The 22,419-nt window shown below is 44.6% G+C and overlaps 1 protein-coding gene across 2 annotated transcripts in view; it reads left to right on the top strand.

Moving 5' to 3' along the window:
• The window catches only part of LOC118774310 (glutamate receptor ionotropic, kainate 4-like), a 373,600-nt gene that overhangs the window by 268,345 nt on the left and 82,836 nt on the right, over positions 1-22,419 (top strand). For both annotated transcript variants that reach the window (XM_036523569.1, XM_036523570.1), the window contains one exon: positions 21,525-21,690. In XM_036523569.1, the coding sequence (XP_036379462.1) occupies positions 21,525-21,690 (166 nt within the window). The remainder of the gene's footprint in view (positions 1-21,524; positions 21,691-22,419) is intronic.

Here is a 22,419-nt window from a genome sequence, read left to right as displayed (position 1 = left end):
GGCCGCGCCCCACCTCCCGCAGGGAGCTGCAGCGATTCCTAGGGTTCGCGAATTTCTACCGTCGCTTCATACGCAACTACGGCACGGTAGCGGCTCCCCTCACCGCCCTGACATCGGTCAACAAGGCGTTTACCTGGGCTTCGGCTGCCGAGGAGGCTTTCCGCGACCTGAAGGCTCGATTCACCTCGGCGCCTGTCCTTACCCAGCCCGATCCCGCTCGTCAGTACGTGGTGGAGGTGGATGCTTCGGATGTGGGAGTGGGGGCGGTCCTGTCTCAGCGCTCGTCCGCCGACAACAAGCTCCACCCCTGCGCCTACTTTTCTCACCGCCTTACGCCCACCGAGCGTAACTATGACATCGGCGACCGGGAACTGCTAGCCATCAAGCTGGCGCTCGAGGAGTGAAGGCACTGGCTGGAGGGGGCGAGTGCTCCGTTTTTGGTTTGGACTGATCACAAGAATCTCGAGTACGTCCGATCAGCCAAACGCCTTAACCCCCGACAAGCCCGCTGGTCTCTCTTTTTCTCCCGTTTTGATTTCACCCTGTCATATCGACCCGGCTCTAAGAACGGTAAACCTGACGCCCTCTCGCGCCAGCACGCCCCTGCCGGGGACTCCCAGGAACCCAGCACAATCCTGCCAGCCCGATGCGTTGTCGCAGCGGCACTGTGGGACGTCGAAGCCGCCGTCCGCACCGCCCTCCAGAACGAACCGGGTCCCAGCTCCTGTCCCCCTAACCGCCTGTTTGTTCCCCAACCTGTCCGTTCGCAGGTTCTGCAGTGGGGGCATTCATCCAGGCTCGCTGGCCACCCTGGAGCCCGGCGCACAGCAGCATTCATTAGCCAGCGATTTTGGTGGCCCACTTTGGCGGAGGATATCCGGAGCTTCACCGCCGCCTGCTCCGTCTGCGCCCAGAGCAAGACCTCCACCCGACCCCCCGCCGGTCTGCTACAACCCCTGCCTGTCCCCAGACGACCCTGGTCCCATATCGCCCTGGACTTCGTCACTGGCCTGCCACCATCTGACGGTAACACCGCTATCCTCACCGTCGTGGATCGGTTCTCTAAAGCCGTGCACTTCATCCCCTTACCCAAACTGCCCTCCGCCAGGGAAACCGCTCGGCTGCTCATTAGCCAAGTATTCCGACTGCACGGCCTGCCCTCCGATGTGGTGTCCGACCGTGGGCCCCAGTTTACGTCTAACTTTTGGAGGGCATTTTGCAAACTACTGGGGGCCACCGTCAGTCTGTCCTCGGGTTTTCACCCCCAGTCCAACGGCCAGACCGAGCGGGCCAATCAGCAACTAGAGACGGTGTTACGGTGCCTGACATCTCGGGAGCCGTCGGCGTGGAGCCAGCACCTCCCCTGGGTCGAGTACGCCGTCAACTCCCTTCCCTCTGCTTCCACGGGGCTGTCGCCCTTCCAGTGCTGTGTAGGCTATCAACCTCCCCTATTCCCGGCCCAGGAGGAGGAGGTGGGGGTCCCCTCGGCAACGGCGTTTGTGCAGCGCTGCCATCGCACCTGGAGACGCGCGCGCACCGCACTGCTCCGCTCCTCGGCTCGGGCTAAGCGGTTTGCTGACCGCCACCGCTCAAGGGCACCCCGTTATCGCCAGGGCCAGCGGGTGTGGCTCTCCACCCGGGACCTTCCCCTCAAGGTGGACTCCCGCAAGCTGGCTCCCCGCTTCATCGGCCCCTTTCCCATCGCCAGAGTGATCAGCCCCACGGCGGTCCGGCTGAAGCTCCCGCTCTCCCTTCGCCGTGTCCACCCCACCTTCCACGTCTCTAAGATTAAGCCCGTTGTCCGCAGTCCTCTCTGCCCTGCTCCCCGGGCTCCTCCGCCGCCCCGCCTGATCGACGGTGCGGTGGCTCACACCGTGCACCGCCTGCTCAGGGTTCGGCGTCGGGGGCGCGGTCTGCAATACCTGGTGGACTGGGAGGGGTATGGTCCCGAGGAGAGGAGCTGGGTGCCTGCAAGGGACATCCTGGACCCGGCCCTGATCCGGGATTTCCACCGCCGGCACCCTGGCGAACCCGCTGTGACGCCCGGTGGCGTCCGTAGGGGGGGGGGTACTGTCAGGGCTCCGCCCCCTTAGCCGCGGTGTTCTCGTTTGTTTCCCCTGTGTTTCAGCCCCGCCCCGCTGCCTGTCTGCTCACCTGCACCCCATCACCTCGTCACCCCTGCCCTATATCTCCTCTGCGTGTCCCTGTCTGTTTGCTTGTTCGTTGCAGTGAGTTTTTCCTGTCTCGTCCCCGCTCTAGCTAACCTGACGTTTGATCGCTGTTCGTGGATTTCTGCCTGTTTCTCGACTTCGTCCTTCGCCTGCCGTTTTGGTTCCGTCTGCCTGTTCCTGATCACCTGGTTACCGACTCTGCCTGCCCCGACTCCTGATCCTGGATCTGCCCCCGGACTGCCTTCCCGTGTCTCTGAATTCTGCCTGCCCCTGTACTACGAACTGCCTGACGATTTTCATTAAAACGCTTGGTTCCGCTTACCCGGTGGTCCGCGCTTGTGTCCCGATCCCCGTTCCTGACAGGAGCATGATCGGATATCACTATCGTTGAATATTCTATATTGTCGACAGCAGGAAGAAAATAGTTATCAATGTAAAAGTAATCAATTCTTGAAAATGTTTTATGGACCTGAGAGTAAAAAGAAAATTGTTTTTTGTCAGGATGGAGAAAGCGCCATGGATCCACCCCTCCTATTTGATCCATAAATGATGAAATTGCTTTAGCCATTTTAGAAAGAGAGTCCTGCCTTGTGCAGGATTTATCTAACAGAGGGTTCATTGTACAATTAAGGTCGCCTCCTAAAATTAAATGGTGGGAAGTTAAATCTGGTAAGAGAGATATTACTTTCCTAATAAATGCCTCATCATCCCAATTGGGTGCATAGAGATTAACAAGAACAACAGGTACGTTAACAAGAGAGCCTGAGACTATAACAAACCGGCCTTGGTGGTCAGCTATAACGTTTGTAGGGCAAAACTGTATTTTTTTATGTATCAAAATTGCTGTACCCCTTGCTTTGCTGCTAAAATTGGAATGGAAACTTTGGCCAACCCATGAAGCCTTTAACCTATGGTGATCCTTAGCGATCAAATGCGTCTCCTGTAAGAAAGCAATTTCTTACATAAGATGTTTCAAGTGGGAAAGTACTCTTCCCCTTTTTACGGGGCCGTTGATCCCTTTAACATTCCAAGAGACAAATCTCAGACAGGATACCCCTTTTTTTGTAGTATTAGCCATAATCAAACTTGTAATACAGTAGGAAGAAACACTGTTTTGTAGAAGGATGTAGTGCTAAAAACAAACAGACAACAATAAAAACAAAAGCAAATCTGTAGGATCTACCTCCCCAGTTCCCCAAAACAAAAACCCTTAGAACGGGCAACAAATAAACATGCCTAACCCTCCCTAAGCTTGTCCTGAGAACAAGAACTAGCAGTGGGACTCCATAGACTCTGTTACTTCCGTGCGGCATAAATCTGTAAACTAAACACTCACCGAGCAGGTAGGGCTCCTGTATTTGCACATATGTCTACAATGCACAATAGGCGTAAAATAAGAAAATATAGCTGGGGACAGCTGTACACCCATATCAGCATTCAAGTTATAAATAATAGCATGGGTATACATTAATGTACAATGTCTTTCTGGCGCTTCTGTTCCGCAGCTGATTGTTTATAAACGACCAACTTTTACCGTGCACTGGGTCCGGATGTAGCCACTGTCCTCAATAGTTTACTCTCCGGTGCGGGCGATGCGCTCGTTGTAAAAATCCTGGGCTTTTTGTGGGGAGTCAAAGTATAAGTTCTCATTTCGAAAGGAGACCTGAAGACGCGCAGGATGCAGTAGGCGGAATTTTATTCCTTTCAGATAAAGAGAGTTCTTGATGGGGTTGAATGCAGCCCGTTTTTTAGCCAGAGTAGCGCTGATGTCTGGATACACTCTCAGCTCGGAGCCGCGGAAATCCATCTTGTGTTGTCTGGCCCATCTGAGGACTTTTTCTTTCTCTTGGAAGCGAAGGAATTTGACAATGAAAGCTCTCGGTTTCCCCGCACCGGCGTCGCCTGGTCTAGGTCCGAGGGAGCGGTGGGCTCTCTCTATCTCGGGAGGGCTGCTGAAAACATCGGGGCCCGTCACTGCCATCAGGAGGTTGGAAATAAACTTCGTCGGGTCTTGGTCTTTCTCACTCCCTTCAGGTACATTGATAATCCGCAAATTAGACCGCCTGGACCGATTCTCCAGGTCGTCTACCCATTCCAGGAGCACCGTGGCTTCCATCTCAGTGATTTTCTCGAAGTTTTCACCCACCAAAACTTAAGTTTTATTGAGACGGTTGTTAAATGATGTCACCTGTTGGCCTAGTGAATCAACGGACTGTTTCAGGGATTCAGTTGATTGTTGAATCAGGATAGCCATGTCAGCTTTGAAGCTATCACGTTGTTTGCTGAATAGGGCTTCAAGGTCGGTCTTGGTGACAGAGTCGAAGTGACCTCCGCTGGCGGCGCCTCTGCCCCCCGGCCCTGGGTCTGGAAGCTCCGAAACGGCTGCGGCCTTGCCAGCTAGCTTAGCTGAAATGCTAGCTGCTCGAGTTGTTACTGACGGTTGAGGATTAGAATTTGCGGTGTTCATCACGTCGTAGTACTCCTTCACACATAAAAAACGAGTAATGCGCGAGTTAACCTAAGGTGCAGCACTGTTAAATTGGTAGTCTTGAAAAGAAAATGAAAAGTTCAGCAGGAGCCCCCCGCTCGCACGTCTGCTCACTACCTCATCAAACCGGAAGTCCCTTGATTCTGTCTTTTCTTAGCAGCTTGTATCCCTCTACGTTGTACTCATCCCCATCCCCTGCACCAAGCCACGTCTCTGTAATCCCAACAACGTCAAAGTTACTATTACTCATAACGGTTTCCAGATCGAGAATTTTATTTTTTATGCTTCTAGCATTTAAACAGAGGAATTTCAGGGTACCACGTGTGCCTCTCCTGCCCTTCACCCCCGCCCCCAATTGCTCAGAACCACCTCTATTACAGTGCTGCTCTGACTGATTTACAAGCATCATTTCCTCTCTACTAATAAAATATTTAGCCATGGTGTGTTCTATTCTGGCAGTCTGTCTATCCCTACCCATCTCACTGTATAACCTCCCTGCCCCCCCAGACCCTAGTTTAAATAACCCTCTGCTACCCTAAGCATACGCTGGCCCAATGCAGCAGTACCCCTCCGGTTCAGGTGCAACCCGTCCCGCTTGTACAGGTCACCCCTGTTCCAAAAGGAGTCCCAGTGCCCCATAAACCTGTACCCCTCTTTCCTGCACCAGGTTTATAGCCACATGTTAAACCTCCATATAAAGGCTTGCTTCCCTTTGCTTGCACGTGGTACTGGTAGAATTCCAGAGAAGACTACCGTGGAGGTTCTGCTCCTAATCTTCCCCGCTAGCTCAATAAATTTTTCTTGCAGAACCCCGAACCTACCCTTTCCTATGTCATTGGCTCCAACATGGACCATGACCACTGGATCCTCCCCCGCTCTGGCCAGGAGCTTGTCCGCGCTCTCCAGGAGGTCTCCAACCTGGGCACCAGGCAGGCAACAGACTATGCGAGACTCCTTGTCGCGCGAACACACTATGCTATCTACCCCTCTAATGACTGAATCCCCCACTATCACCAACTCCCTTTTCTTGGAGGATGAGGCCATCTGGGTACCCTGGGGCTCTTCAGTCCTCCCACTCTCAGGATCGTGGGCCAACTCGTCCTGCAGTGGCACAAAACGGTTGGTCACCGCGATCTCTGGAGATGCCGCCCCTCTTGGAATTTTGTGCCCCTTTCTACGCCTATGCCCTACTGTAACCCAGCTCTCTCGCCCTATCTGGTCTGTATCTTCGCCCCTACCCGGCTTGGGTGAGCACACTATCTCTCTATAGGGCGTACTAATCAGTTCCTGGAACGCTAACAATTCAGGATTACTGTGGAGTCCAGCTAGTTGGGCCTCGAGATCAAGAATCTTGTTCTCCAAGTGCTCAACAAGTCGGCAACGGTCGCAGATGAACTCATCCTGGAGTTCTCCCTCCAGAAATCCGATCATCCGGCAACTCTCGCACAGTTTTGGCCACATTTTTTCCCCTAACTGAAACGCTTTCCCTAAATAAGGATTTACTGCCGAGACAGAATTACCAGCTAAAAAAGTGCTAAAAGCACCAAGGTGGCTCAGAACAGTCAAAGGCAGAAATCAAGCGCAAGAAATGCCACTTAGCCTAAATACAATAAAACTACGTTTACAGTTCAGTAGACGCGCAGACGCGCTAACACAACCAGAATCAGAATATCCTAAAATCTGACGCTGAAAAATAGTAGAAAAAAGTAAACAAGCGAACCGGCTAGCTAGCTAAACTACCCGGCTAGCTAGCTAAAGTGTGCTGCTTAATTATTTAAAGATTTGCTCCTGAGAGGGCGAAAAACCACAAAAAACCTCTCGTCGGCTAGAGCCAAATTAGCTGCGACAGAGGAAAAAAAGTGGAAAATTCCCTCTCTGTCCCCTAATGGCAACAAAAGATTCAACTTTAGGAGCAGATCAGACCTACCTTATGTAATAGCTAGGTAAATAGCACCAATTTTATTTTTTTCATATTGAATGTAATAGCACAGAGACCACTCCACAAACAAACACAGCACAAACACAGCAGGAACTCGTCCAAGCAATCGAGCATGAGAGGTTATTCAGTACAATCCAGTTCAGATGGTGTACCTTACAATTAAAGCACAATTAATAAAAATTATTTCTTGTAAATAGCAACAGGTCTCTTTCTACATAATGTACGCAAAAACATTGTCAAAACCTAAACACCAACTTTGGGGTGTATGAATACAAATCAATGGTAATCAAAAAGAAGCATCTCCATCAGGCTTGGCGCCAGGGGTAACTACAGAGGGGTGCAATTGTAATCCATGTAGGTGCACACAAAAGTCATAAATGTTATGCAGACATTGGGATATAAGGAGACAACTTAGGGTGCACTGAGGTCCGTCTGGGGGACGCAGCACCGGGCATATGGACACTAGCATTTTATTAACCATGCCAATAATTTCAATGAGAGTATTTTTGCAAAAAATTCAGTGACAAATCTACATAAAATGCGATCAACCAGATAAAATAACATAGGTTTGGGGGCTCTGAGTGGCTCAGTTGAGCAGTAATCCTTAAATGAGCGCCATTTCCCCTATAGTGCACTGTGTCTTGCAGTGTGAAAAACTGCTGTTGGTTGTGTGCAAGCATATCAGAGCGTTCTCTTTGCTGAGCACTTCTGTGTGAGTGCAGACGTCACAGTGAGTTGAGCCTAATGTACAGTTTCCGGTTGCATGGGAAAAAAGCATGAAAAACATGAAATGATCTGTTTTGTGTGGCTTTATGTGTGGCATTGCAATTAATTGCATCTTCTGCATGAATGATCAAGATAGCAAATCAATAAGCAAGCTATCAAATAGTCTTCATTGCCAGCCTTATACAATATAAATATGGCTTGTGTAGACCTACCTTACAGCCATAATGAGAGATACAGAGGCAGAAAATGGAAGATTCAAAGCTAAACCAAGCCTGCCTGTGATAAACAAATAAGTAAGAATCAAGTGAAGAAATGGCAAGTATAAGAAATGGCAAAAGAGCAAACAATTAATTTAGTAATATTTCCTTCATCTAGCCATGCATTGCTTTTATTGGTAATGGTGTAAGCATGGCCTCTTTGGCAGACAGCGCCACCTTTCTAGGACACCACCAGGTCATTCCAGTCCATTAGATTACATTTTTTAAATAATTTTATTTTATAGTTTAGTAGGAGACCATATTGAGACATGAGAAGTTCCTTTAGCGAGTAGTGTTTCAGGTGCTCAGGTGAGAGTGGAAGAGCTGTGTCTTCAGATGTTTCTTGAAGACACAGAGGGGCTCAGCAGTATGGATGAAGTGTGGAAGTTCATTCCACCATTTGGGGACAACAGTGGAAAAGGTCCTGGCTAATGATTTTACACCATGATGCGATGGGACCACCAGATGCTGTTCCCTAGCAGAGCGTAGTGGTCAGGAGGGAACATACAGTTGTTGTAGTGATTTCATGTAGGTAGGTACAGTTTGCTGGTCGCCCTGTACGTAAACATCAAGGCCTTGAACATGATGCAGGTAGCTACAGGGAGCCTGTGGAACGAGAGCAAGAGAGGTGTAATGTGAGCCATTTTTCGTTGTTTGACAACCAGACGTGCAGCTGCATTCTGTATCAACTGCAGAGGCTTAATAGTGCATGCAGGTAGGGCAGCCAAGAGAGCATTGCAGTACTCCAGTCTTGAGATGACCAGTGCCTGGACAAGGAGCTGCGCAGCATACTCAGTGCCTGATTTTCCTGATGTTATGCAGTACAAATCTGCATGATCTGGCAGTCGTCGCAATCTGGTTGGTAAATTTTAGCTTGTCATCAATCACTACCCCCAGGTTCCTTGCAGACCTGGATGGAGCTAGTGTCGTTGAGCCAAGCTGTACAGTGATGTCATGCTGGATTGACGGGCTGGCTGGGATGACTAGGAGCTCGGTTTTGGATGTTTTGAGTTGAAGGTGGCACTCCTTCGTCTAGGTTAGGATGTCTGAGAGACAGGCAGAGATCCGTGCTGAAACCGTGGAGTCATCAGGTTGGAATGAGAGGTGGTGCCGGGTGTCATTGGCATAGTAGTGGTAGGAGAAGCCATGTGCCTAAATGATTGGGCCCAGTGTGATTGTGTATAGTGAGAAGAGGAGGGGGCCATGCACCAATCCCTGAGGTGCTTGGCCCCCTTAGAGACTCCTAGACATAACACAGTGGTAGAAATAACACACTAGACAATAGGCAAATTGAGGAGTCTCAGCCTAGATGGGCTGAATGGCCTGTTCTTGTAATTAAGCTTAAAGGTGTGTGTGTCTGTGTGTGTGTGTGTGTGTGTGTGTGTATGTGTGTGTTGGGCTTTCTTGGTCACACTCTCTTGCTCCAAAGCTCACCATAAATGTATGTTGGTGGAAGATTTGTTCTGCTAATTGACAAGAACATAAATAAGACAATGTCAACTTAAAAGGTTTTATTATTTGTCTGCACACAGACGTGAGAATCATTCCTCAGTTTTGCGACAGAAGTGTACATGCTTATAACATTACAGTTTTTCCAAAAACAGGGCAGCAGTGTCTACTCTCTTTAGTTGTGGTATACAAGAGATGAGGGACAGGAAAGCAAAGATGATTAAGTGTGTAACCTCAGAGAAAGAACACAATGAAATATCTACTGGATTTATGGCAGAACAAGCTATATCCTAGTGAACCAATCTGTAATCACAAATTATAGGCCTAATACTAATAAATCTCCCATGCAGTTATTAGTTCAAGTTTGTTTTATTCTGACTGCCTCTTTTGTGAATATTTTCAGGCAAAGGAAGAAAAAAGATCTGTGTATTAAAGTCTGTATAGGTTCTGAGTAGGGATGCACCGATACCGATACTGTGTTCTTATACTCGTACTCGTAAAAATTTGCCAATACCATACATCTATACCACATTACGCTACATGAAACTGAAGGCCGCCGTGGTCAGAGGGTGTCTTGTCATTTTTTGTTGTCCTATCAGATTTAAATGTCTAGGGGGAGATAGCGAGCCGGAAACAATTGGTTAGAAGAAAGTGGCAGCAAGTGCATGCAAAAAATAGGCAACCATGTCAGCAGTTTGGGAATATTTTAAGATAAGGGACGACGACAAAAGTAAGGCAGATTGTAAGCTCTATGCTGCTACGGTGTTGGGGGGGGGGGGGGAAATACGTCATTTAATACCAGCAACTTGATAAAACATCTCAAGACGCCTCATAGTGCTAAATATACGGCGTTCGGTAATGCTAGTGCAAGACCACAGCAGCCAACCTTAACTCAGGTTTTGCAAAAGTGAGAGAAAATGTCCAGAGACAGCCCACGGGCCATAAAAATAAGCTCTTACTCACTATATTGATATATATCGATGACGAGCCATTTTCGGTTGTTGATAATGTTGGATTTCGCTATCTTCTCGGCATACTGGGGCCGAGATATGAGATTCCCAGTCGCCACTGCATCACAGATGCTGTGTTACCAAAGGTGTATGATGGAGTGAAAAAGCACATTAGGTCCCTGTTGCATGACGTTTCAGCACTCAGCTTCACGACTGATATATGGAGTAGTAGTGTCTGCCCAATGTCTCTGCTCAGTTTAACGGCACAGTGGATAGATGAGGCATTTACTCACGTACCAAGTCACGTTACAAGCTAAGCCATTTCGGGGCTCTCACACCAGCCAAGCCATAGCAGACGTGTTCGAAGATACGCTACAGATCTGGGGCATTCCTGAAACTTCTGTCCATGTAGTGCTCCGAGACAACGCAAAAAATATGATAAAGGCCTTGAGTGATGCTGGACTCCCCAGCCTGCCTTGTGTCGCTCACACTCTCCAGCTGGTGGTTCACGAGGGCCTTCTGTCACAGAGAAGTGTTGCTGATGCGGTGGCAATCGGTCACAGAATAGTTAGCCATTTTAAACATTCTGCTTTAGCCTACTCCTGCCTCAAAGACATCTAGTTACAGATCAATCAGCCCACAAAACAACTCCAGCAAGACGTACAAACTCGCTGGAATAGCACATTTTACATGATACAGTCCCTGGTCGAGCAGAAACGGGCTCTGGGGATATATGCGTCCGAATATGACCTCCCTGATAATTTCACGGCCCACCAGTGGACATTGCTGGAAAAGACGGCAACTGTTCTGGGTCTGTTAGAAAAGTTGACGCAAAAAGTTAGCCCTTCAGATGCTATGCCAGCAGACGTGATTCCTGCGATCAATGTGCTACAGAGATTTCTATCTCGAGAGACCGATGAGGACCTCGGCATCAAAACTATGGAGGGAACCTTAGCTGCAACTGTCAGGAAGCGATTTGCTGATGTGGAAGAAAACCCTCTCTACAGCCTCGCAACTTTACTCGATCCCAGGTAGGCCTAAGTGTGTGTGTGTGGTGTGTGTGTGTGTGTGTGAGAGAGAGAGAGAGAGAGAGATGAAAACTAAACAGGATGCCATGTCTTCCTGAAAAGAGTTTAATGAATTACTTATGTGGGAATTTTAGTTTAATTCCCAAATGACCACATACTCAAACATACCTACTGTCAGCTAAATGTTTTCTCTGTTTTAGGTATAAAACTTGTTTTTTCTCCAAAACCAGCAATGCTGCAAATGCCAAAGAGATGCTGCTGTTTGAGCTGCAGAGGTTGACTGGAGAAGGGGACAAGCAGGAGGATCATGACCTGCATGAACCATCTACCAGAAAATCACGCAAGGACCAGGCCAGCAGCAGTCTAGACAGTATATTTGATGAAATCACAAACAAGCAAGATTCAACAGCACTGAGCCCAACTGCAGTAGGTTTTGCTGCACAATTAGAGACATACCTTGGAGAAACCCCAATGCCCATTACAATACTGGGAGGTTAACAGAGTGCGGTTCCCTACTCAAGCCAAAATGGCACGCAGATACCTCTCAGCACCATGCAGTAGTGTTGACAGCGAAAGACTGTTTAGCTCAGTGTCACATATTGTGAATGAAACCAGAAACAGGCTAACACCTGATCATGCAGAGATGATTCTGTTCATCAAAAAAAATCTGCCTCTCACTTTCCCAAAAAATGCTTAGTTCAAAGACTGCAACATTGTATGTTGAATGAAATAGTCATTTGTTTAACTGAAACATGGAGATGGAGATGGTGCCACATAATTTAACTGATACTTTGATTACTTGAAAGCTGGAGACAGTGTTTAGTTGATATTTTGTTTAATTGAAATGTGGTTAGTTATAGTAATATAGTAATATAGCAATAGTAATGTAGTAATATAGTAATAGTTTCACTCACTTTTTGTTAAGTTGGCTATGTTAACTGTGCAGCAAGTTTCATTGTTTCATTTATCAAATTTCATTGATATTCTGTCTAATGTGCAGACAGTGCCAGTGTAAAGGCTTTTTGTTTATACAGAAAGTTTTGTTTATTTTTGGCTTGAAATAGCCTGCTGTTAGTAATTTGATATTTATTTTTAGGCTTATTATAATGAGCAGAGAAGCAAATAAAACCTGCCTTCCAATTCATTGCATTTTCATGGAAGCCTAATTTCTGTAAGGAGTATTGGTATCGGTATCGGTACTCGGTATCGGCAAGTACACAAACGTAAATACTCATACTCATACTCGGTCTGAAAAAAATGGTATCGGTGCATCCCTACTTCTGAGTTTTTAGAAGGTTATGGGCTGTTTAAGGAGCTGTTTCAGGTGATCATTAATGTATGCCAAGCTGATGTCGCTACTGTTTTGTGTAGGATTGAAACAGCAGAGTGTAGAAATGATATGATTCACAGCCTTATGGTACTGAGTTATTCCACTAAATTGAGTGTGTGTGTGTGTGTAAATATGTGTGTGAGCTTGCCTTGAGGGTTGCCATTGGATATGCATAAATCCTGATTTCCATTGTTGTCAAACGTTTTTTCTATTTGATCAAAAGAAAACAGAATTAATGTCATAATGCTGCTAGTGGCTAGTGGCTCTTGTGCTAGGTACTTGAACATTCACCTCTGGTGTCTGCTATTACAGCTACAAATGAGCGGTGTTTCATATGTCCTCTTTTACAGCAATGTCCCTTTGTTACTGCTCTCATTTGACCCCTGCCACACAAGAACATATGTACGTACCCACTGTTTATCCTGAACATCTTAAGCTCCTGATGTTCCCACAGCTTACAACCAAACTACTTCACAAGGATAGTGAAAGAATATTAAGTGTAAAACTGTGATATTACAAACTAGAAAATGGCAGTGTTGAGGAGCTTCCACATCATGGAGAGTGAAACATCAATATATTAAGTGAAATGTTTGTTTATTTGTTCTTGAGAAACTTGATCATCCATTCTTTTGTATACACGGCACAAGGTATAAATTCAAGATATGTTTGTTTTTGTGGAACCTTTGTGGACTAGTGGATTTTGTGAATTTGTTATCCTTTTATTATTGTTTTAATCTCCAAGTCTGTGAAATAAAGTTATAACCACTACCCCAAATGAGTAATGGTGTTCAGCAACAGTGTGTTATATCTACTGTGAAGCACATATTAACTGCACCTGCAGTCCCTTTTATGATGTTACGCAACCTGCATACTCAGAACTCCTAATTTTTTTACCAAAGGTAGGTCCTTGGGTTTTGAGTTATGATTAACTATTCAGAAACAAATTCTACCATAGACTCTACACAATGCAATGAGGAAAGGAATGCAGTAAAACGGGGACAAACCTACCACAGACGGAGATAAAATTAGCTTGCATAGCTACAGATCAAGACCCAGCCAAAGGAAATAACCATTGTCTTGTTCTTGCTCTTGGGGGTGATGTCCCCTTCCAGAGAGGATGCCACTTGTCCTTTACCAAGCTTCTGAGCTCTGTTATACCTGCTGTCAGGTACATCATTTGGGATAGAATGAGCAAACACCAACCCTCCTTGAAATCTGCAGTTCCATGCAGTATAATACTACCTCCAACCTGACAGTCACTATCACTTATTTGGTCCTTTCATGACCTTTGGTCCTTTGTGGCATAATAAATGTCAGTTCAACCACATATGTTCTATTAACTGACTAGAAATTCATCATTCATGTGAGTTAAAACAGAAATCCATATGTCAAAAGTCAAATTATACTGCATTCATAAAGGGTATGATTTCCACTTTCACACCCACACCCACACATACACACACGCATACACTGGGGTCCAAAATTATTGGGACACTCACTTTTTTTTCTGAAAACCCACAATATTTTTGCTGCATATTCCATCAGACATTGGGAAAGTCACATTTATGTCAATGTCAATTTCAGCTTCATCTTCTGTGACCATGTTCCAACCTTGTTAGGTTTATATAGGCTTGAGTGTGAGTGTTCAATTAGGGGGCAGGGCAACGTTCAATCAGGCCTAATTGAAGTTATGGTCATTTTTGTTCACTTGTCTGCACTCAATAAGTATGTAGGTACCTTTTAAAATTAAGTTAATGTCATGGAATTGTCAGTTTATATGGCAGAATTAATGTCATACATATTATTAAAATGTTGGAAATAAGGGTAGTCATCGGGCAATCGTGTGCCAACCACATAAAGAGATGTTTTGAAAATGTTAATAGTTACCAAAACATGTAACTGTTTTTGCCACACCATAAATTAGGTTCGAGTGATAAAACTAATAGCTGCATGGACACATCCACACTTAACCACAAAATGCCCAGGTGTCCCAATAATTTTGGACCTTAGTGTACATATATACACTATATGGTCAAAAGTATTTCGCCACACCTGTTTTCCAGGGTTTGGGCTAGGCCCCTTATCTCCAGTGAAGGAGATACCAAGACATTTTGGACAATGCTATGCTTCCAACTTTGTGGCAACAGTTTGGGGAAGGCCCTTTTCTATTCCAACATGACTGTGCCCTAGTGCACAAAGCAAGGACTATAAAGACATGGTTTGATGAGTTCGGTGTGGAAGAACTTAACTGGTCTGCACAGAGCCCTGACCTCAACCCCATCGAGCACCTTTGGGATGAACTGGAACAGAGATTGCGAGCCAGGCCTTCTTGTCCAACATCAGTGCCTGACCTCATAAATGCTCTACAGAATGAATGGGCACAAATTCCCAGAAGAAATTCCCAGAAGAATTCCCACAGAAACACTCCAAAATCTTGTGGAAAGCCTTCCAAGAAGAGTGGATGCTGTTATAGCTGCAAAAGGGGGACCAACTCCGTATTAAAGTATATATATTTGAATACAATGTCATTACAATGTAATGGTCAGGTGTCCGAATACTTTTGTCCATATAGTGTATATATACAGGGTTGGGAGGGTTACTTTTAATATGTATTCCACTACAGATTACAGAATACTTGCCCTAAAATGTAATTTGTAACGTATTCTGTCAAATTAATCAAGGTACGTAACATAATCTAAATACTTCGGATTACTTTCTGAAGACTGTTTTTAATTTTTGAAAGTATGTAAGTAAAAGTGTGAATGTGGCATAACTGGTTGGGTCATTCTCACGAATTATGTCCAAGTGATGTCAAAATATAAATAGCTAAACTTGAGATTTTTTACTGCAATTCATAAAATACAGTCTATATTTTTTAATTATAACATTTCACATGACAAAAAAATATTTAAAGCATTTTATGAAAGTTTTATGAGGACATGCACCAGTATAATTCATCTGACTAAGGTTCTGAACGGTTATTTTTAGAATGTTCGCTTAGCATTGTTGTGGCTAACATTTTGGCACCCCCATGTTAAGTCTATGGACACTTCATTGAAGTTTCTTCAGAATTGTAAATGTTAATTCAAGAACTGTACATTACACGAAAACAGGAGTTAGAAAAGGCACAAGCCACCCTAAATACATTGTGAGTGAGAAAGGAGTAGCTTAGCAATGTATAATATGCGTAGTGTAAAATTGTTGGGTAATCACAGTTTTGAACGTGAAATTTGACTTGTTTTGTCACTGTATCTACTCGTTAGCTAGTTAGCTTTAATACTATACCTACTAGCTAGCTGAATAGCTAATCCAGTGCAGCCAAACTATGTAAGATAGCTAACTAGCGATCAAATATTAGCTTAAATAATGAAAAAGAGAACTTACTTCAAGATGCTTCTTCAGGTTAGAGGTCTACTCTTTTGAAGCCGATAGCAGTTTGATTGCTGGCAAACAGCTTGCACTGTACTGTTATGTTGCGACCTTATTTGAAATTTGAAAGTAAAATGGTCCCAGTATTTCCATGACATAAACGCGGGTGCGCTGGTTGCTTTCTGTCTCACTCTCCATTCTACTGTCTTTTGAGTCAGGCAGGGTGCGCATTTTTTTGTTTTTTTTTTCGTGAGGGGCATATGGGAGATACACCCGGGAGTTGCCTATCATTGGATAGATTTCCCAACTGAATAAACATTAAATGAAATAAATAAATGAAATTAAATGAAACACATCCAATGTAATCCCTTCAGTAATCTAAATGTTTTTAGAATGTAACTGTAATTTGATTACCGTCGGAATACAGTTACTCATATTTTGTATTTTAAATATGTAACGCTGTTACATGTATTCCGTTACTCCCCAACTCTATGTGTATATATATACAGATATATAGACATATAGAGCCACATATACATATACAGCCACACCGATTCCACAAACCTTGGAAGTAGAATGGGTCATACTGGAGAGCTGAATGAGCTGGGCGTACTCACACTAGGCCCGGTTGCCTTGTACCGTGCCCGAGCACAATTGTCCCTCCTCCCCACTCCCCGGCTGGCCTGCATTCACATTGCGCTTAACGTTGCGAGCCTGAGCATGCTTACGTCATCACGATGCAACGTTTTGTGTTGAAGAAAAGTGCTCTCGCACAGCGCGATGGAGTTCATGATTGTACTTATTTGTGGCTCATTTGGAGTGACACACGGCCCTCTCACATGCCTTATAGATTTATTTATTATGCAACACAGCGATTTTCATTTAATCGTGCTGCATGTATAAGAAGATTTTTATGGAGGCAGCTGACGTTTCAGTCATTATGCTAAGGAACAGACCAATATCTTGTGTCAGACTACAGTAGCCTCATCACAATAATGTTAGCTAATGTTAACCAGTTAGGGCTACTACTTGTGTGTGCGCTAGGGGGCTGTTTTCCAGAGTTTGGGCTAGGCCCCTTGGTTCCAGTGACGTGTAATATTAATGCTACAGCATACAAAGACATTTTAGACAACTGTATGCTTCCAACTTTGTGGCAACAGTTTGGGGAGGGCCCTTTCCTGTTCCAGCATGACTGTGCCCCTTTGCACAAAACAACATCCATAAAGACATGGTTTGACAAGTTGGTGTGGAGGAACACCAGTGGCCTGCACAGAGCCCTGACCTCAAGCCCTTTGGGATGCATTAGAACGTCGATTGCGAGCCAGGCCTTCTCGTACAACATCAGTGCCTACCCTCACAAATGCTCTTTTGGCTGAATGGGCACAAATTCCCACAGACACACTCCTTAATTTTGTGGAAAGCCTTACCAGAAGAGTGGTTCTGTTATAGCTGCAAAGGGGGGGGTGCAACATATTAATCCATATTAATGCCCATGGTTTTGGAATGGGATGTCCAATGAGCTCATATAGGTGGCATGGTCAGGTGTCCACATACTTTTGGCCATATAGCGTGTGTATGTATATATATGTACACATATATATATATATATATATATATATATATATATATATATATATATATATATATACACACACTATATATGTGTGTTTGAATACTATTTTAAAATACAGTTTAAAAAAAAAAATACATGTTTTACTGGGCAATATATCCCGAGCAGGTCTGGCCAACCAAGCTCAGCGTTACTTCCTTTTTATTGCAAGAGGACAGCTTTCATTAAAGATTGTGAAAGCCCAATTTTATTCCCAACAAATGGCCTATCAGCAGTGCTTGACACCATGTGCCCCTGTGAAGGATGTCTGATGTTTTATTAAACAGGAGCTTTGTCCTGCTGGCATGCAGGGGAATGAGGGAACAGATGCGTGATCTCATTATAATCTGGTCTACCGTATGGCATCACATTTACATTGAGCCCCTGGGACCCCCCTCCCTAGAATGTGGGCTAGAAGCACATTTTCACAGCTTACCGGATAAACTGTTTTCAACCTCTCCAACACCTCCAAAAGTGGCTAGTGTAGTTATCGACTAGTTCAGACCAGCTGCAACAGTTGTTCATATTTACAGCGCAACAGCACTGTGCTACTTTACATTTACATTTACATTTACATTTATTTATTTAGCAGATGCTTTTATCCAAAGCGACTTACAAAAGCGTATACAGCAAGTATAGCGACAGTACGGGGACAGGATGTGTACAGTTCCACAATGAGACAGTTCTCAGCTGAGAGCAAGGTCTGTTTGAGGACACAGTACTATTAGATTTGTACAATTACAGCCTATAGGGCAACTAATACGATACACGTATTAGTGTATAGATACACATATTTCAAACGGCGGACTTCAACAACTTCAACTTCCCATCTGAAAGAATGGGGTGAAGAAGCTGTCCGTAGCGAGACAGGGAGTTCGTTCCACCACTGGGGAGCGATGTAGGTGAAACGCCGATGTCTGGCACAACGAGCACCTCCTGCCTTGACCATGCAAGGAGCGAGGCGTCCAGTTACTGCTGAGCGCAGGGGTCAGGCTGGTGTGTAGGGCTGGATGAGTTCTTGGAGGTAGGCAGGGGCTGTCCTGTTGATTGCAGATATCAGATAGCAGACTTCAGATATAAATAATGGTCGTTATGATGCTGAAGAAGAATGTAATGTTTCTTGTAATGGTTAACCAGGTCATACAACAAGGCAAACAATAAACACACATTCTGAAAAGCACACTCCAGAGGCTTAGCTCCATGTCAAAAAAAAAAAAAAATTCACATCTGGCAGATACAACACTGATATGCAGCCAGGACCAGCAATAAAAACAGGGGCACTATAAACTACTATCCTGGCTTGTGTATTTTCAATCTGAATCTTAAACTGTTTGCTTAATCTGTTGTTTTATATGCTTCATCATCACAAACATCAGCTTGATTCCTTTTATTTGCCTTCCCCTGACCCTGTGATGAAGGGTGTCTTCTGCTGACATCTTTTGGGGCGGGGGGGGGGAGGGGTGTAGAGAAGGGGTATGAAGGCCCAGGTGAGTCCCAAGGATTTTTGCCTCCTCTTCGCTGGATGCATCTGGCCTGATCTGGGCTGTCTCATTAATCTCCTGTCAGTTGGCTGTCTGCTCCTCTGACAGGCGCCAACTCACACGACGGGGGCACTTGGGCTGGAACGAACAGGAAACTGACCCTTTTAAAGACAGTTTTCCCAGAGGTCTGCCTCCTCCAAATACAATACGTGGACATGCCGAGCCTGCAGAAAGGCTTAAGGGGCCAGGCAGATGTGAACAGATATGAAGACCTTAAGGTGGGAGCTTTCGTTTTGATAGGACATGATTCAAGCTATGTTGAATGACAATCAGATTATCCATTTATTACCTAATTTAATGCACGATAGTTGTTCTGTCAAGGCCAGTTTACAGTCTGTAATCTATTCTAACCTGATTTTCCTCTGATAACCAACATGGAGAGACAGCTCCTGTGAAAAGGGTAAATTCACAATATATCCTACAATACATGTATACAATTACACTACATGATGAAATTGTACATATCATTATGACAGTAATCTATAGTAATTCAGTATATTTTTACATACATGTAATTAATATTTTCTGCCATGTTTGATATATATAATTTTCAATATAGCCTGTAATGAATGCATACAATTACATACAGCCCATGCATTTAAAATCAATTACTTGACTTTGAAGAGATATTTGGAGTTTGTATATGTGGAGTTTACCACAGTTCACCAGAGTAGATGTGTGCTCAGCCTTCTGCACAGTGAGGGATTAAACATGTCACATTTCTGAAACAGCAAGCAATAGCACTGTAGCAATAATCACTTGTCATCAGAGCACAATCTTTCAAGATTTCAGTGAGCTAACTGTCTGGAGTTGCACATAATACAAGGAGGTTAATAAACAATACAACCCATACCATGTACATAACCTGTGTAACATATAACAAATCTTGGCTTTTCCTTTAACGGCTAAGTACTGTACCTTTTATTGTGGCTATTGTGGCCACTGCATATTCCCAGCATGTTAAAGGTAGGCAGATTTTCATATGGCCAGGGATGACACTGTGTGAGGGTCCTCACTGGGTTTTGAAGAAAATGGAATACTGTAAACGAGGCTTACTATAGTTCAGTTAAAATTTTGTTTTTGATTCATTTCATGCACTTCTTTTTGTTCTGTTCTTACAAAAAATATCTCCAAATGCCACTTCCTCTAATGCCATTGCTTTTATAAGATAAAACCTCAAAGTGCTGTGATTGTCATGGAGTGCAGTCCAGTGATTGGTCAGAAACAGAGTGCAATCCATCCTTCCCTGCTCCCCATGACTCATGGGCCATGAGTCAATTAGGGGAGATGGACTTGCAATCGGGTGGGAATCACACAGGCCCAATGCCTAGCGAGAGGGAATTCATGCAATGAGGTAGGGAAAAAAGGCTTCTTCCCTTGTGTGAAAGTGTCCTGCTGGTTTCTTTTCACATGGCCTTCACCAGCGCTCAGCTGGGCAGCGAGGACCCTCACACACACTCACCCACACGTGGGTGCAGTTTCTAAATGAGAGATGACAGAATAATTGCCTCTGGAAGAGGGGGAAGTTTGTTCTCCCTGAAAGTTGTCCAACTTCTGTCCTCTGTCCCTGTGATGAGGGATGAGGTTGGCAGCGAGAGTTTGTTATTAAATTTAACATCTCTGATGAGATGGTTCAGGAAGACAGCGCTTCTTGTTTCCATGGAGACAGCCCACGAGGTGACTGCCTGATGCAGCTCTTTCCCAGTAGACAACCTGGAAAGCTCCATCTGATTCAAAAACAAAAGCCTAAAAAGGCTAAATCTAAAATTCCCCTACTTGCCCCCCCCCCCCACAAAAAAAAGGAAAGACACTATATGGCCAAAAGTATGTGGATACTCCTAATTATTGAGTTCAGTTATTTCAGCCACACCGATTATTAACAGGTGCATAAAATCAAGCACATAGCCATGCAATCTCTATAGACAAACCTTGGAAGTAGAATGGGTCATACTGGAGAGATGAGTGACTTTAAATGTGGTACTGTCATAGGATGCCATCTTTGCCACAAGTCAGTTCGTGTCTCAGCTGTTTACAATTCCTTTATTAATATCAGAAATTCAAGTGTGTGTTTTTCCTGCTTTAAAAGTGCACTAAATAAAAATTAATAAGATATGTATTCAATTTTTAATCAAAATGTTTAATTTAATTTTGTAAAAATAAAATGTAGCACAATATTAAATATTTTATCTGTGCTGTAGGGCTTTCTGTTTAGCTGGTTTGCTGGTCTGTTATTCACACAGCAACCTCCTTTGGTATACAGTCGCTTTGAATGAACCTTGTTCTTCTTCTCCACACATATAGTGGAGGATGGGTTTTTTCAGTCTAGTGAATGTTGTGTAGCATTGTTTCTGGTATTTTTAGAGCTGCTGTTATGTTTGTGTTGTTATGGTTTTCTGCACATTTTAATATGTTTTCAATTCAGTTAGGTGAAATGGGCATGGTGAGATTATTTCTTTTTTCACTTGTGATTACTTAAGTCACTTGTGTGCTTATTGTGTATGTCTTTTTTTAAGCACATGCATATATCCTGTATGTGCATGCCTGTGCTATATGGCATACTGTATATATGGCTTTTTGAGATCAGTTTTTGCAGTTTTAGGTGTAGTGTTTTTGCAGTGTGTTGGTGATGATGATGTTAGAGGTGATCTTTTTCATGTTACTGTCTAGGTGCCCTATGTGAAGGTGGCCCCTGAGGACATCCTGAAGGCACAATTCCCTCGTTTCACAACCCTTGACCTGCGCCCCACCAATACAGACATCAGCCTGGCTGTGGCTGGCCTCCTCACCTTCTTCAACAGCACCTCAGCCTGCCTTGTCTGCGCGTCAGCTGACTGTGAGTACCTGTCTGCATCAGGCTTCTCTCCACCCCAAAATGTGCTTGCATTTCTCAATGTGACCATATTCCCACTCATGCATCGACACTAGGCTAACAAGAAAACCTGACACCCCAGACATCCATTTAGTCTCTTCACTTTTTTCTTGTCTCAATTCTTGTCTGACCCCTCTTTATGAGGGCCAACCCTCACACACAGTGACTGCCTTCTCAGAAGGATATTCAAGAAATCCATGGAAAAGAATGAAACTGGTCAGACCATAGAAGGCAAGGAAAAGGGCATGAAAACTGAAACCTGAAGGATGGCCTTTAGAGAAATCTTTTGCAAGTTGGACAGGACTTTAATTTTCAGTTTCTTTTCCCACTCCCCTCAGTGCAGAAGCCATTCATTACTAGTACCCCCTACAAAGTCACATTGACCCTCCTTCTCTAACACCAGTCAACATTCTATGTAATCAGCTTTGTGCTCTGGAGTGCAGGATTTCAGCCAGCCTTGCAGAAAGTTAACCTGGCCCCTCTGGGAAAATGCAGAAAGGCATTGCATTTGCATTCAGAAACATAAATGTCATACGTTTGCAAAGCTTTCTGGTTTGATTCCCCTCTGGGGCACTGTTGTTGTACCCTTGGGCAAGGTATTTAATCCACAATTGCCTCAATAAATATCCAGCTGTCTAAATGGATAACATTGTAAAAAAAAAAAACTTTTACCAATGTAAGTTGCTTTGGAGA

Source organism: Megalops cyprinoides, chromosome 3, assembly GCF_013368585.1.
Source record: "Megalops cyprinoides isolate fMegCyp1 chromosome 3, fMegCyp1.pri, whole genome shotgun sequence".
Classification (NCBI taxonomy): domain Eukaryota; kingdom Metazoa; phylum Chordata; class Actinopteri; order Elopiformes; family Megalopidae; genus Megalops; species Megalops cyprinoides.
Note: the sequence above shows the minus strand (reverse complement) of the source record. Positions and strands in the feature narration are given on the sequence as shown.